The 16,639-nt window shown below is 44.0% G+C and overlaps 1 protein-coding gene across 1 annotated transcript in view; it reads right to left on the minus strand.

Annotated features, from left to right (window-relative positions):
• SH3RF3 (SH3 domain containing ring finger 3) overlaps positions 1–16,639 on the minus strand; it is a 245,389-nt gene that overhangs the window by 33,111 nt on the left and 195,639 nt on the right. The window contains exons 5-8 of the mRNA XM_069004839.1: positions 15,690–15,790; positions 11,486–11,656; positions 8,010–8,260; positions 3,625–3,926 (exon numbers count right to left, since the gene is read on the minus strand). Of these exons, the coding sequence (XP_068860940.1) occupies positions 3,625–3,926; positions 8,010–8,260; positions 11,486–11,656; positions 15,690–15,790 (825 nt within the window). The remainder of the gene's footprint in view (positions 1–3,624; positions 3,927–8,009; positions 8,261–11,485; positions 11,657–15,689; positions 15,791–16,639) is intronic.

A 16,639-nucleotide genomic window follows, 5' to 3' on the forward strand; every position in this document is an offset into this window, starting at 1 on the left:
TAGGAAATCATAAAACATAAATGCTTAGAAGATCATATCTTAAAACACTTTTCCCCACTATCTCCCAGCCCAGCCTTCAAGCAGACAATCAACATTGCTAAAGTTATAATCTGAAGAAAATTCCCCAAGGACCAATATATCTCACTTTACTAGAGTGATAAATGCAAAAATTGCAATTTATCTCCAAAGCCCTCAAAGAACCATGAAAACCAATGGATTCTCATCATGCCCATCTCTGAATGCAAACTAATTCTTCTTATGTACTGTGTGCCCTCTGTACCAAAGTGAACTCACACTGACAATTCCTGCATGAAAGAAAACCATGGTTAATAACACGAAAATGTCTCCTAAACCAGTTATTCTCTGATCATTCAGCCTTTATCCTCAAGCATATCCTACAAAAGACACTGGAAAGACTAAGCCAGGATTAAAGTTAACAATTTCATGGGACACCAAAAATTGTTGATTCTAACAACAGTGCGAATTTTATGGCACATTACAATTTACATCACATATGACTTGCTAATCTCAGTTTCTCAGGAGATAATTACCTTCCATCCTGTGTTCAGTAGAGCTGAAGATCTTATTACCTCTCCTCTTACTAACTTCCCCTCTGTTCCTTTCATCTCAAAATACCTGACTGATTAATATAATGAAACTGAACTCAGAAAAATTGTTTCTGATCTTTGCTTATCTGGCAGCTTGCTAGCTATGTCCCTCCTTCCGTTTTTTGCTCCTTGATCTTGTCTGATTTTTTCCTAATATGTGTACTGATAACAGACACTGCCTGTTGGAGTTTTAGTTTAGTCCTAGTTTTTTTTCTGTTAAAGGAATTTTTTCCCATAGCATGTTGCTAGGAGATAAATAGCCATACTTAAGAAAGACAAAAGGGCCCGGCCAGGCTTTTGTTCTCACCTGGCGGGCAGTTCAGTTCGCTCTCAGCGTCTGGAGGGAGAAGGTGCAGAGAGAGGAGCTGCTGGTTCCCGTTTTCGGCGTCTTTCCTTTCTGCTGGAAACAACACCGGGAATCCCAAAGCTGCTTTCCCTGCCCTGCTGGAGCGTGGGCTGCGGCCGCCCTACTCCGCTGCTGTTTCGAGCCTTCGCTACGCTGTAGCCGTGCTCACCCTGCCTGCCTGGAGCCCCGGGGGGTTCCCCTTTTGGATACATCTCGTCTGCCACCCGGGATTTGTGTTTGTGCCTGCCGCTCCAGCCTACCAGTCCAGCCTGCTGTTTCCGAGAACCCGGGACCAGCTGCCCACCGGTTTGTGAAGCTCCTTTGTTCCATCCTTCCCCGGGATCCCAGGGCATCAGAGCAGCCGCGTGCTCCCCGAGCTCGCTCCGGAGCGCCCCCTGCAGCCGCGGGGGAACCATCGCACCTGCCCTGCTCACCGGGAGCCGCCAGCGATCCCTGTCGGCTGCGAGCGGAACTGCACCCGAGGGGAAATAGCCTGACAGCCGAGAAGGCTGGGACTGGGTTTGTGATTGCTGTTACTGCCATAGTTGTTGTTGTTTTGTTCGACTGGTTATATATCTTCCTATCTATCTATCTATCTATATATATAGTAAAGAACTGTTATTCCTATTTCCCACATCTTTGCCTAAAGACCCTTGATTCCAAAATCATAACTCAGAGGGAAAGGGGTTACATCTGCCACTCCAAGGGAGGCTTCTGCCTTCGTTAGCAGACACCTGTCTTTCAAACCGAGACACTGCCTTTCTCCACAGATACTCCCTCCAAGTGTTATGACTTTCCTATTTACCAAAAAACTGCCCAACCAGCCTTCACTTTAAAAATATCAAGCCCTGTTACAGATATGGTCCCAGTTCCAACTCACAGATGCCTTTCTGAATAGTTATATGGTTTTCAGTCTGACATTATCCAAGCTCTCAGTTGCTGCAAAGAAATATTTGGGCTTAGCAAAGAGTAAGAACACAACTTATCTGGCCAAACATCAGTCACTATTTCTAAAAGGAAAGGAAACACTGCTAATTCAGATCTTTCTAAAAGAAAGTGAACTATAACATGGACAAGATTCAGGAATATGTTTTTCAGCTGGGGCAGTTATGTATTACCCAGTCAAGTCGTAAATGAAAATTTTTCTTGTCACTTCTCTCTGGTACTTCCCAGATAGTGAACTGGTAAACTTTGGCAATGCCCATTGCAATGATGTTGTATATCATTTGCTTCTCCCCTTCATCCATGGAGTTAAAAAAACTTAATTTTATTTCTTTGCGTCCAAATTCAGTAACTTTAAGCTGTAACAGCTTGGGAAAGGTTAACCAGTATCTTAGGACTGTACTTGATATAATTTTGCCTATGGACTTTCAGTGTGCAGTATCACATGAATTAAAACACATGGACCTGTCACTTAATGTGTTTTAGGAAGTATTAAATAAGCCAGTACACAAAGCTCTGAAGTAATGTGCAGATCTACCACCTCCTGCCAAATGCTATTCTTTTCCTTGGACTTGCAGAAGTAGCAGGTGTTGCTCTGCTTCCACCACATGCAGTCCTTGATGGACACCTAGGAGTTGTTCTTTGTAGGCAGGCACCTAAATGTCACATCCAGGGCAGAATTTCTACACCCTTCTTCTTTCACCAAAATGCACTCAGAGAAAATCCAAGCCAGGATTAAGGAAAGGATTTTAAAACTTGTATTCCTCATTTTATGAAACTAGGGGTTATCAGTGACCCTGATGACACATGAGACCTGCCACCTCAGTATTACCATGTACAAAGAAACTGTTTACTCTGTATGTGTCTGTCACCATGGAAAAACTCAGGGAACATATGGAAAGGATTTTTTTCAGGTTCAAAGAAAAAGCAGGCCCCCACATGTCTTCCTCCTACTCAGATACAAACCAGGATCTTGCTCTGCTAGCCAGTACAGAGATAATCTTCAGCACTGATATATGGGAACTGCTGACACAATGTAAACATTTGGTAAAAGCAAGGTATTTGGCAAGAACCTAAAAGGCTGGGTGCTTAAAGCAGCTCTCCACACCGGTTTTCCTTAGCAAGGTGTGCCAGAGAACATGTACCCAGCTATCGGTCCCACTGCTGGCTCTTAGAGAGTTGCCCTGCAGTGCACTGTACCTACATCCCAACGAGCACTATCAACTCCCTTCTCTTTTGGCTGTGCCACTGCAATGAAAGTTTCTTGAAGAAGTGGAGATGTTTCTGGAAGTGCAAAACAGCTCCTACCACTCACAAGTCGATGTTTTACTGTGCCTGAGGCACCTGCTGTGCGGCTGGTGCCACCATCAGCCTCTTCGATGTAGGGAGGCGGATGGATTCTGACTTGGCTATCCTGTTCTGACGGCCAAGAGCCCCCTACAACATCTCACTGCACCACTGCAAATTTGCAGGTCTCAGCGCTGATCATTGGAAGAAACATACAAATTCAGCCCATTCAACATTGTTTCCCATCCGCGAGCAGGTAACGTGAGAGCAGTGTTGAGGATGGTGGGGGGGGAAAGGATGAAGTGCGGAAATAGCGTGAGATGAGGATGCCCAAGCTGTCTGGCGATGGAAGCCAGTTTCCGCAGGGCGCCTCCTCAACAGCCCCGTGGGAGGGAGATGTGTCAGGAGCACGGCGCACAGCAGAGGCACGGCGGCCCTTACCTTCTCATTCTTCCTCTCCTCGGGTTTGCCGGCAGGCCCGGGCGTGGCGGGGCCCAGGGGCCCGCCGCTCACGTCCCCATTGAGGTGCGCGGCGCTGACGTTGGGCGGGGTGATGGCGGCGGCGGCGGAGGTGAGCGGGATGAGGGGCCGGGCCCCCGGGGCGGGCGGCTGGTGGCCGTGCTGCGGGGACACGGCGGGGTGAGGCCGAATGGCTGCGGCGGGCAGGCGGGAGGGCGAGCTGGGCGTCCGCAGAGGCGAGACCGTGGCCGTGGGTCGCTCCGGGGCCGGCACTGCCGGGTGCACTGCGGGAGGGGGACAGAGCACGGTTAAATTCCCCTCGCACTGCCCTGATAGGCCCTTCAATGGCCACAGCTCAGCTGGTCAATAACACCAAGCTTGTGGGTTCGATCCCCTTAGGGGCCATTCCTTTGAAGACTTGGCGTCGATGATCCTTGTGGGTCCCTTCCAACTCAGAATATTCTGTGATTCTGTCTGTGAAGGTGCCAAGGGCCCGATGGAGACATGAGCTCTGAGCCTTAGCCCAGGATATCTCACGCTGCAAGTGTCTGTGGCTAATGCCCCTCCTGGCTGCAAAAGGCCTGTCCGAAGTCACCAACATTGGTTTGTTCCCCCCAGTGATGCCACTGGGAAATGGCATTCACTATCCATGCCCATGCCTGGAAATAAATACCTATCCTGATGTCTTTTTAAAATACATTATCTCATTACAGCTGAGCTGTTTTCCGCACCCTCCCCAGGCTCCCCTCTTAACGTGATAGGTTTTGGAGCAATGCAGCACGGGACCTAAGGGGTTAGCCCAGATGATCCATGCTGACCCTGCAGACAGCAATTACAAAGGGAGGTCTCTTGTTTCAGCTCTAACAAAATGATCAACATCACATCACTGTGCTGCAGAGGATAAATTAAGCAGAAATCCACCGGAGGATTTCTGAGCTCAGCCTCTTCTCTGCCAGCAAAGTCCCAAAGGGACTATGCAGTGCCTTTTAGTCTGTCTGCTCCTGCTAAGCAAACCCTGCCTGCAAGCAGTGGGAACCAGGAATTAGAGCTTGTCCATTTAACTGTGACTGTGACACACTGATGAGGTCAGCCCTCCAGGGATTCCAGAGCCTGTTGCATGCTTCAGGTTGCAAAAAATGTGATAAAGTTCTGGGTCCATTTCCACAATTATGTTGTCTGTGACTTCCAGCTTGGTTGATTGCTTAGGTGTTACCTAAATACAGCTCCACTTCAAGTATGTACAGCCCAGAAGCCGAGTCCATACTCAGACGTTCCCTCACATAAATGATTCAATAATAGGACTGGCTGGAAAGTGCCCATTTCATAAATGATTTCAAGGTTTCATAATCTTGTTTAGTTCTGTCTCAGTGCAAAATTTGAACCTCTGAACAGTTTTCTGAGCACAACATGCTCACTCACCCCACAATAGCCTCTATTTTGGTCAGGTTACTCATCCGGGATGTGAAAACATAGAATGTGATCATTGCACTGTTCTCTTATGCGAAGGACAGCTCTGGAAAGCCATCAATTCCCTGAGCCAGTACAGCTTCATGGTTGGTCTGGTTGAACTATATCCATTCCTGACAAAAAATCTGAGTTCAGCAAATCAGCTTTTCTTTGACCAAGATGCATTTTACTGGAAAATTTCTGACCCACTTTGATCTGTGATTTTCTTACAAATTTGTCTGAAGGACAAACTTTTATGCAGCTGGAGTTCACTCAATCTATAACTACACAAAAGTTCTAGAACAACTTAAAGCACTAGTTTTTATTCCTATGGTTATCAGTGGCAGCCATTAACCGGGATTAGATTGATAAAGTGCCATTAATCATACTCACGACACCACCTGAGCACTCATGCCAGGAGGGAATTTAATCTCCCAGTCTTATGCCCTATGATCTGACATGGTACTGAACATGATGGGCCAGTCATCATCAGATTAGCATCTCCAAAGTTGATACGATTCTCCCTCACAGTAGCTCCTTGACTCTATAACATCTTTTTTTACTTGTTTATAGCAAATCAGCTAAACTATCCTTAGCCAATCTGTAACTTGATACAACTTAACGAGTTGCATGAGGAAGGCCCTAAAAGTTATTATTACTGACACCTTCAAGACTATTTTTACTATTAGTTATCATCTTCCCCTCCTAGGACTACCAAAAACATGCAGTGAAAGTGCAGTTCATTTCCAGAAAGCCAGGCAAGGTACCACTGATTATCTTGAAGTGATTCCCTCCTCATTTTCCCATTTGGAACCTGAGTGATGAGCAACTGTTGCTATCAGAAATCTAATTTTTTGGGATGTTTAAGCTTGCAGGATCTAGGTTTTGAACTACTGTTTGTAGGGAGCAATGGCTTTCCTAAATTTAGAGGAAAAGCATACTAATGGAATTTCACTGCATGTACCTGGATGCAGAACCCTGATTTGATAATCATATTAGGTACATCAACTCTTTCATGGAGGACTTGGTGTTTCCATACACAAGGGAACATGAGAAACAGTAAAAGAAATGGCCTGAGAAAAATCCACTCTGAGCAGAGCTCTCACATTTTGTTCTGTAGTTTCATCTGCTTGCTGTTACAATGTATGCCTTTGCTCTGGGATCGCTGGATCTGGACTGTGCTGCATCAAACATGCTATTAATTAGCAATGCTCACTGAAGGCTATTTTTGTTCTACACCACTCATATTTCATTTTGGGTGTATTCCTACATTAGTGGCCTTGTAGGAAATTGATTTGTTACTCGTGTATATTGCAAGCCAACAGAAATGTGATTTGAATACTGTGCCAGCTTGCCTCTCTTGGAAAGCTTTTCCGGAAGTCAGTGCATTGACCTGTCCTGCAGGGGCTCTGGTCCACAGGACACTGGTGAGGACAGCCATTATGGAGACAATTACTGATAATCATGAAAACTTCCTTTATTTATCCTGGCAAAGGTTTATTTAATTAAAACAACAATCTCATTGATCTTCTGGAAAGGTTGGAAAACTCTCTGCTTAGGAGGTTTTGGAACAGCTCTGTGGTCCCTGGATCACCCTGCCTGCCAATGCTTTGGCACTTTAGAGATGTCAGAGTGACCTAGAGGAGCAATCTTAAATCAGGGAAGCTGCTGGAGGTGTAGCACAGCAGCACTGTGGAAAGAAGGCATGGGGCATGCCAGGCCTGTGGGGCAATCTGTCACCTTGGTTTCAGGGGAGTCACCTGCCTGTTGACATGGGCACAGGAGGCACCAGGAGCACCTGAACACTTCCTGAGCGCTTCACCCAAAAGGGGACGTTTTTGCCTTTGCACTGTGGGAGCAGGTGACCTTTTGGAAGGGTGTGACTTGAGGGTAAAGCTGCACTTTCTGAAGCAGACAAAAAGAGGATAAATCGATTATTCCTCAGTATGACATGTAAAGCCCTGTACTGTTTGTTGAGCAGAGGAGTCGCCACTGTTTGAGACTAAGATTCACCGGTATTTGATTATGTTTTCTTCCCTCTGGTCTGCACTGTGTAGGAGGTGAGATTAGATGGTCATAATGGTGCCTTCTGGCTTCAAAAGGTATGAATTCATGACTTACTCTGCAGGGTATTTCTCATTTGTGTTTGCTCTGTTTTGTATCTAAGACCACAGTTTTCAGCAGTCACAGTTCTTACTGATCTGCCTTTGTAAATAAAATGGCTCACATCCCTATAAAATATCAGAAACAAAATGTTTTAAATTTTGCTATAAAGTTCCACCACAGGATTTACTTTTACTTTATGCAACATGAGAAGCTGTTTAACATCAGGGAAAGGGGAATAAATTGTACTCTAGAAAATTGTGCGGTACATCAGAAAGGGAACCTAGAAAGAACAGAGGCCCCCTGGTGCAAGAAGCTCTTATTCTCACTTCAAAAAGGTGGCAGCATTTTTCAGATCTTTTGCTTTATCACTAACATGGGGTACCGTTCTGCCTTATAAATACCTTTCATCCCTGTAGCCCAATGAAATGCTTCTTAATTTCAGGGCATGTATTACTTGCTCTGCAATAATGGCAGTATTTTTTTATCAGCAAGCCAACCGGACTCAGAAGTGTTCATTTCCTCAGTATACAAAGTGCTTGCTTTCACTCAGATAAATTGTATAAATATTTGTAAACACTACAATCTATTTCAGCTGTAGCAACAGAACAATCTGATAAACACAACATGGTTCCCAGAGATCAATAGAAACCCATAAATATTACAAGCAAAGAAAACACACTCTATCACCAGTGGACAAACTCCACATTGACTGGGCTGTGACTAAAGCAAGTCAAAGCTGTGGGGACAAGCACATTGTAGAGGATGCCACATCAATCCTGCCAGTGCAGGGCAGGAGGCACGGGGTGAGCACTTACCCATCTGCATGGCGCTGCGGGGCTGGCTGGCTGGCTGCTGAGCCGAGTACCTCAGGCAGTTGTTCAGCTGCGGAGAGGCCGCCTGCAGCTGCGGATGCGGCTGGGGAGAAGTGATGGGAACAACTGGTCTGACAGCCGTGGTGGCATTGCTGTGACCAGCCACAATGGGGTGGATGGCTCCTGGGGCTACTTTTGTTGTTGGAGCTCCTCCAGCTCCACTGTTCCTGGGCTGCCCAGCTCCCACTGGCACCCTGCATGGAGACAAGTGCACAGTGTAAGCATGCTGCAGAGACCCCAATACCCAACCACAGTGCTGATAAGTACCCCCAGTTACCTAGGGGGTTTAACATGATACCCTATCAGCTGTTAAAGTAAACTGAAGTATTGATATATATTTATCTTTATAGGATCCATTTATAAGCATGCTGGGGGATATTTTCACCTCTTTATCCTACAGGAAGAAGTGCAGAGAAAAACCAGAAAAGATAACTTTTCTCATCATGTCGTGTATTATGCTACATTTCTGAATAGTTTCTAGTAAAATCACAAATCTTAATTCAGAGGAAATGAGTATGTCCCAAATGTCATTTTGTGTGCCAGAGGCTATTTCACATGGGGTGATAATTAAAACAGACTCGGAGATCTTTTCTTTGGACCAAACTTGCATACAGCCCAACAGGGAGAAACAAAGATGAATAACACCAAATCTGTGTGTGGCTGTTGAAGGGGACAGGGAAGCAGCAGACTTGACTGGGCTTGGCTTGGCTGAACATTCACCCTGTTCATGTAACCAGCCCTAGCTTAGACTTGCTAAGGGAATGCAACAGGGACAGGAATGCAGCTGACCTGAATGCAAAGAAAATCCAAACAGTCATTGACGCCTCTCCCACTTCTCACTTTAACTGCATGCATAATTTATATTTCACCTGAGTGGCCAAGTAGACCTCAGAGGGAACGGACAAGGCTTTTTCTCCTACGAATTGAGTTCAGACTACAGCATGTCTTGATCCTCTTACCACTGAGCTAAAAACTCTGACCAGGACAAAAGGACACTGAGAAGGACAGAAGGACATCAATGCACAAACTCTGCTGCTGCTCAGCAGCTCTTTCTTTGAGTTTCTTACTGAAGTTCCTGAATAATTTCCTTCCCCAGCTGTAGATGCCATGAAACAGATGGATCATTTTGTGCTGTTCTCTTCTCCTGGGCTGCTTCTTGTGCCAAGGTCCTCTTCCAGGGAAAGGACAGCACGGGGATAGGAGGCAGAACAAAGTATGGTGAAGGAAATGGAAATGAGACAGTGCAAGGGTTTAGCAAGAGAGGAGAGAATAACAGAAAAAGTGTAAGAGTCAACTATGGGGTATGGAACTGGGAGAACCTCTGGGTCCCCAAGATTGTGTAGGAACACAGAGAGGAGAAGAGCAGAAAGGAGCATGCTGAACAATCTGGTCTGATTCAGAGCACATGGGTGACAGAAGAAATAACCCTAAGGAAAGAGTGAAAAACCAAAAGAGTGAAATTCGTATGGAAAAAGACCAAAGCACAGGCTGGAGGATATGGTCCAAAAGTGCAAAAGATAGCTATCCCTTCTGCCCAATCCACTCCTTGCTAAAGTCACAGGAAGAAAGACAACACTGTGGTGTCATTCACTTATCTCATGGTAGAAGGTTTGCCTGGATTACATTTTGCTAAATAAATCTGATTTTTTCTTTTCTTCAATTTTTTTTTGATAAGCCTCCAGGTTGGGAAAAGCTGGGAATCCCACCAGATGGAAATCTTGACTGTCTGTCATCTGCTGTGAAGAGCTGGCAGGGTGGCAGGAAGGTTCAGCTGGAGCTGGCTTGGCCATCTGCACTAGATTGAGTTTGCCAGAAAAGCACATCTAATGGTCCACTGAGAGCTGTGTTCAGGCAAACATGCACACCAACATGTACAGAAACTATCTGTGACTCCAACAGAGGTGGACAGATGTTGGATGTGGGACATTTTCTCTGCTGTCCTGTGCCTGTCTGTCCATCTAAAGAGTTTTGTTCTTTTTCCGTAATACTCCACTCACACACGTTTTGGCAGCTTATAAATCTAGTTCAGTGTTATTAAATTCACAACTTCTTTTCCTTGGGTTTTGTAGGGAGTGGCAGAAAAACATGTATGAATCTAATCCTCTGCTTTGCTGTCAAAGGGGAACAAAGTATGTTGAAAGTAGTGCAAATAGGAGATTTTGTTGCTATCAGATTTTTCTTGCTGTTCTCACTGAGGGTGATTTATACAGAAACTTAATTAGCCCACAGGATCATAAATATAATCATAAAGCTGCTTTCAGGTTTTGTGGAAAGCACTTTTGCCCTTTAGCACTTCTCTGCCTTGTTCTAGCTGTGACATGCTGCATTTAATAAAGTCTTGCTGATTCAGATAACCAACCCTTCAGCACAAACTTCCTTACTAATGAAGAGCTGAAGAGGCAAGGAGTGAAGGCAGCCAAGGGGCTCTATAAAATAAGGTAAATACATTTAGGTTGATGAACAGTTAAGAACCAGTTAATTAATGTTTGGGGTTTTCTTACTGAAATGCAATATTAGGACTTTCAGCAGTCTTAGTTACTGCCTTCTAATCTGTTCTTAACTTTTGGTGTTACTCAGAACACATGCTACAGACTTTACGTAACTGTAGATGCAACAAAGCTGGATCAATTTTTCAAGATCAACAGTGTCTGAGTTGGGAGGTACTCTTCTCTGGAGAAGAATCAAAGATGGTGGAGACAGTGTTCATGTGGGAGGAGAGACTGAGAGCACAGGAGAAGGAATGAGTTCAGTTTGCAAATCCACAGTTGCTCTAAAGGAGATATGGGCATACAAATGCCAGCATTCACCTGCAAGGAACATGTGGGGCCAACAGTCTGGGACACAGAGATGGACTTTCTTCTCAGCTTCTCAGCTTTGATTTGGTGTTGTCCAATACTGAACTCTGACAAATGGCACTCCTCCCCCAAAAATGCCATTCTTTCCTTTTCTCATCTTCTCCAACTGAGGCAGGGGTAGGTAAAATCAGACAATTTACTTAACTCTCCTACCACGTTGGAATTTTAACTGTTCAACCATTAGTCCAGAACCAAACCATTCCAGATCTTTGCTTTAAGAAGAACAAAATCAACATGAGGAGCTACTAAAAAGCAAGACACAAGCATTGCTTATTTTGTTACACGTCCAGTGGTTTTATAATAACAAAATCATTAGAAAACAGTTCTTTACAATAATAAAACCTGGGCCTATCAGAGATTATAAATGCCATCATCTAATACAGCTAGTGCAATCTCCTGAGGACATGGATAACTCCAATGCTACAACCCGCAAGTCTCATTACTGAAGTCTGCAGTGCCACCAGAAAATTTCTGGAAGGGGAATGTGATATAACAGCAGAGCTACATTGCTTTCAGCACCCTCCAGAATCCCTCTCAGCCCTAGTACAGGCTGGTGGTCCTCACCTTGAAACAGGTGTCACGTAGTTGCCTGGGAAGACACCAGACATGCCACTCCTCAGAGACGTGCCCTTGAACCAGCCGTCCTGGCACTTCTCAATGACCCGGTACATCTCCCCTTTGCGGAGCTCCAGCTCGTCGTTCTTCTGAGGCTTGTAGGCGTACAGGGCTAGGTAGCTGTGGGGAGAGGTCACACAGGGAGAAAGCACACAGATGGCATCAACCACCACCTGTCCTGCTCCAGCCACAGCCCCACAGAGCAGAAAGTGAGCAGAAGCACTGTTCAGAAGTCGTAGTTAAAAAGGGACATCATTACAGGCTGCTTCATAAACAAAGAAGGGCAGAGACTGAATTCTAAGACAATAAGGGAACAACTAATCAGAGTAAAAGGTAATTTAGAAGTTGATGAGACATACTTCTCACTCAGGGCACAACCAAAGCAAAACAGTGCCACAAGGAAACACCAAAGTTAAGTTTCAGAAAAACATGACAATTACAGAGACAGCCAGAGTAACAAGGGCTCGAGTAAGAGGACTGCAAATCGTGACATCTGGAAGAAGTATATATTCATATACTTCAGGGTGGGATCCACCTCTGTTGTGGAGTTTAAGAGGAAACTTTTCTTACAGGTAGGCTATTTCAGAAGCTTTTCTTGCAGCTTTCTCAATGCTATTTATGCTGGCCAAGTTTAAAAACAACACACCAAACTGTTCTGATCTGGTACAGTAATTCTTACACTATATTGGTAAAACGAAAGTGAGAAAGGGCCACATTCTGCAAGGGGTTTTTTACTTAAGTAAGTGAAGTGGTAGAATTTGGTTTTGGATGTTTTGCATGGAAGTACGGTAATAAATCTTTAATATAGGATCCAATATGTAGAACTTTTTATTTATTTAATTACAGCTTTTATTTATTCCCCTTGTTTAGAATCTATTTATCTCTCTTTTGTTCTTCTGTTACTACTTCAGGGATGTGTCTAGTGTTGTGAAATGACTACAGCTTAAAATCCCTACAGATACTCTCTCTGTTTAGAGAGATTCTTGTTGAAAATTAAGAATGATTGCTTGCACTTTGGGAAATAATGGAAAGTCAGGATAGAATAGCAAGAGTGCACACACAGAACGACACTTTCTTTGTAAAATACCAGATTTTTTTGGTACTGTCACTTTTCTACAGATGCAAAAAGGGATTTCTGGTAATTTTTGATCAAGGTTGTGCCTTGAGTTTTTTATTTATTTTTGATTTACAGGCAGTGAAGATAGATTAAGAGAAATGGGAAAACAGAGAAAGTGCATTTACACTACAAAGTGCAGCAGAATGCTCTTAGGCTCAGGGGTGGGTGAGAAGAGGCTTGCTGCCTACCTTATAGCAACGAACCAGAGGAAAAAATGAAAACTGTAACAGCTGTGATTGTAGATTTTTAGCCAGTAAAAATGATACATGACTTTTTACTTCTGCCTTCCAGGAAATATAATTGAGGAATAAATCCTGTTATTTTTCTTGATTCAACTGCATTATTGCACCGTAGATTTCCTTATTTTTGTTCTGAAGGTAGTAAATAAACAGCAGTAATGAGCAGAATATGAAATATTTGGTAACAGCTCCTTGGGGAATCTTAGGCTGATGTGCCTGGCTCTATTTACCATGTGCATGGGGTACAAAGACCTAATCAGAAACTGTATTTCATTAGTCATCAGATGGGAGAAACCACCCTGCACATCCTTTTTTTAGCCTATATAATCAGGTAGTCTTGAGCAGGTCTGTAGCTGTTCACCTGATGAAAAACTTGAGGCTACATATGATCTGAAGAACATTAAAATGCGTCACCCTGACAAGAAATAAGGTTGCATGCTTCAATGCTAATCCTTCAGCGCTGTGCTCTGCAAGGACATAACAGAAAGTGCCAGACTGCACTCACTCGAGGGAGCAGAAAGTGTGGCTTTGGCTGTCCCTTTTGAAATTGCTGCTTACACAGGGCTCAGATTCAGAAGCTATGGGTAAAGCAGAGGATCAGGAATAGAGCATTTTAGATAGACTTAGGCTTTTCCCCCAAGGGGCTACATGTAATAATGTAATTTACAGGTGGAGATGCTGGAAGAAGGTGCAAGGAAAATTACCCTAAGTGGATCACAGGCTCTTGTGTCTTGCAGCTATCTCCAGCTCTCCTATTAGTTTCTTTCTGTTCTCTCCTACTAGCTTCACCCAGCAAATTCCCCCACATCAGCCACCTCTAAGTCTGAATATCCAATATCCCAATGAGCCTAAACATCCTCTAGGTAGAGTATCAAAATCCTTGCGGAGACTAAAAGAAGGTGTACAACAGCCCAGCATGGACACCATACCAAAACAGACTAATCTCTGTATGGCTAAAGTGATGAAAGCTTGTGTGCAACAACCATATGGGGTGACCCTGGGACAACACAAGTGATCAGCACTTTCTTTGTGGACTGGTGATCCCACCACCTGTGTGGGGTAGTGAGGATATCCATCCCTGGGGGTCTCCTCTTTAGTTGCAGAGGCACAGGGTTCTCCAAACCCAGCTACAGGCTCAGCCTGGGTCTGCAGCCCACCCTGTGGCCAGGCATAAGCTCCATGCCTGGCAGAGAGGGGGCTGTGGGAGAGCTGGGGGGATGCCTTCTCTCATCCATGGCTGAAAACAATTTGATTGCAGGCAGCTTCCCTCCCCAGAAACTGTTTCTGGGTTTTTCCTCTGTCAGGAAGTCAGGTCTAGTGGTCCCATTTGCTGAGGATGATTTTGCCTTAAGCCAAAATCTTTGGATTTGGACACATTTCACTGTTCTCTAGATTTTAGGTGTGAAACTTCACCAGCTAACTCTGTACAGCCTAGAAGAAAGTGTTAAAACAACAATCTGAAATCTTGCAAAACGTAGTATCAGATTATTCTGGGCTATGTGAAACAGTGAGGCTAAGGGTTAGGGAGTGGGACCTAGAAGAACCCAAAATGTTTATTAGAAGTTCCCTAAAGAACGGTCTTAAGTGTGGAGGTGGCTTATGTTCTTGGCCTTGGGTGGCTGCCTGTGACTCTGCTCTTAACGTAGAAGCCCCAGGGCTCTGTCTAGAGTTACACCTCCCCACTACTGCTACAGCTTTCAAATAATGCATCCTCTTTGACTGGAACTTGGCTCGCAAATGCAAAATGACAGACCAGATTACAAGGCTGCTTCACAAGGGAGATGACAGGAGAAGCATGGGAGGGAGAATGGGAGGCTTGCTAAGGCATGGAGTCAGGGACATTGCCAGAGAGCTGGAAAATGTCCTGATTCAACAACAAGGTACATCAAATATTTCCAGTTACTACTTCCTAGTCAGGGCAAAGCTTGAAATAAATATGTGCCCCACTATGTGCCACACAGGCTGCACAGGGTGACCACAGGGTGATGATGAGACCTCTCCATGGGGCATTCAGGGATGTGTGGCATCCCTCAGGTATAAAGATCTCAAGTAAGTAGCCAAAAAGAAATTTGTTTGGTTCTATTCCAACACCCGTATTGTTCTTAAAGAGGAACTCCTCTATTATTTTTAGGATTTTGTGAATTCAGACCTTATTTTAGCCATATCATAAAACCCAAAAATATGGATGTGCATGTGTGTGTGTATAGTTGTCCTGCTTTTAAAAGGTCTATGTGTTGAGAGGAAAGGGTTCAGTAGTTTAACTAGACAAGTATCAGATAAACCAACCAGGCTAGAAGAGGCTTGCTATAATGAAGTCCACTCTTTTTGTTCTGTAAACCTTCTGTTATTCTATGGACTGTTCAATAAGACCATATGCCAAAGATGTGAAGTTCATTCACTGCCTTTGTTCATTTGTTGTTGATGGCACAAAAATGCAACTGGGTCATTTTTTCTGGTTAATGATGAATATATCAGGTGTTTGATTCTGTGGGACTACACCTTTGTAAGAGCTTTAAATGAAGGAAGATTTTCTCTAGCTCAGAGGTATTCAGTTTGCTTCACAGTGATCCATACAGCTGTAATAAATAAAGTCTAAAAGGACTCACACAGAAAGGAGGAAGTCTTGCCCTCCTCTATTAATTTTTCAATTTCAGCAGGGGCTGCCTCATGTTTGAAATTTCAGTCTCTCTCAGAATGCACGTGAGCTGAGATTTGGGCATTCAGGTTTCAAGCACACACACGCACGCACACACAATTGGAAACAAAGAGTACACAGTGACTGAGAGGAGCTGCTTACATATTGAGGGGGAGCTGGACCTTCGGTGGTGTTCCCTGATCTCCAATTATTGCACTTGTCCTGGGACCAGCCACTGTGGCTGTTCCAATCAAAGAGGAATCCTGAAAATACACAAAGAAGAACACACAAGGATTTAAGATGAAGCCTTTCATTTCCTAAATTTCTATGGGGTGAAGGCACAGAGGAAAAAAACCACATATTTTATAAATTCCTAGATTTTTTAACCTCATGATACTGCATTAAAAAAGACGTATTCTAACCTTACACATTCCAAAAATACATTTCTGACACAAAGGATTAGCAGAATTTCCATGTACCTGTCAAAAGAAATTTTAGTTGTATGTTGTATGGAGATCTTAAAAGTTTTACAATGTAAAACTACTTAACTGCTTTGTAAAGTCAGCTCAGCATGTGCATCTCTGCAATAGTACCTTCTCTGATAAAAGTAACCCTTTTCCCTCAAAAACTTGTTTTTAAATTGGTACTCTTTTGGTTACTGGCTGTGGATCTCTGGAGGAGAAAATACTATTCAATTTCCAAAATGCAGTCTCATTTCTATATACTCTTTTTTATCATCGGGAATATTCTCCTTCAAAAAAAGGTGACTACCCAACCCAAAACTTTCTCTGGATGGAGAAAGTAGTTCACTCCACTTTTACCTCAGAAAATAAATCTCCACTCTCATATAGACAGCTGGACAGATCTTCTCCAGCTATTAATGTGAAAGGCAATTCTAAATGTAATCATTCATTTCTCAAAGCCTAATGCTCAGCCAATTTATGTAGGGCAATCTCTTTTTGAGTTGTTTCACCAAAGTCCTCATTCATCTATGTCAAAAATGAATCCTGACTAGAAACATCTCCTGAACTAATGCCAAGGCCTTTAGCAACAGATCTTCACTGCAGACAGGGCAGAGCTGGGCTGATGGGACTTGCAGTGGTTTACTTGAG

The sequence above is a fragment of the Aphelocoma coerulescens genome, chromosome 1 (assembly GCF_041296385.1).
Source record: "Aphelocoma coerulescens isolate FSJ_1873_10779 chromosome 1, UR_Acoe_1.0, whole genome shotgun sequence".
Lineage (NCBI taxonomy): Eukaryota > Metazoa > Chordata > Aves > Passeriformes > Corvidae > Aphelocoma > Aphelocoma coerulescens.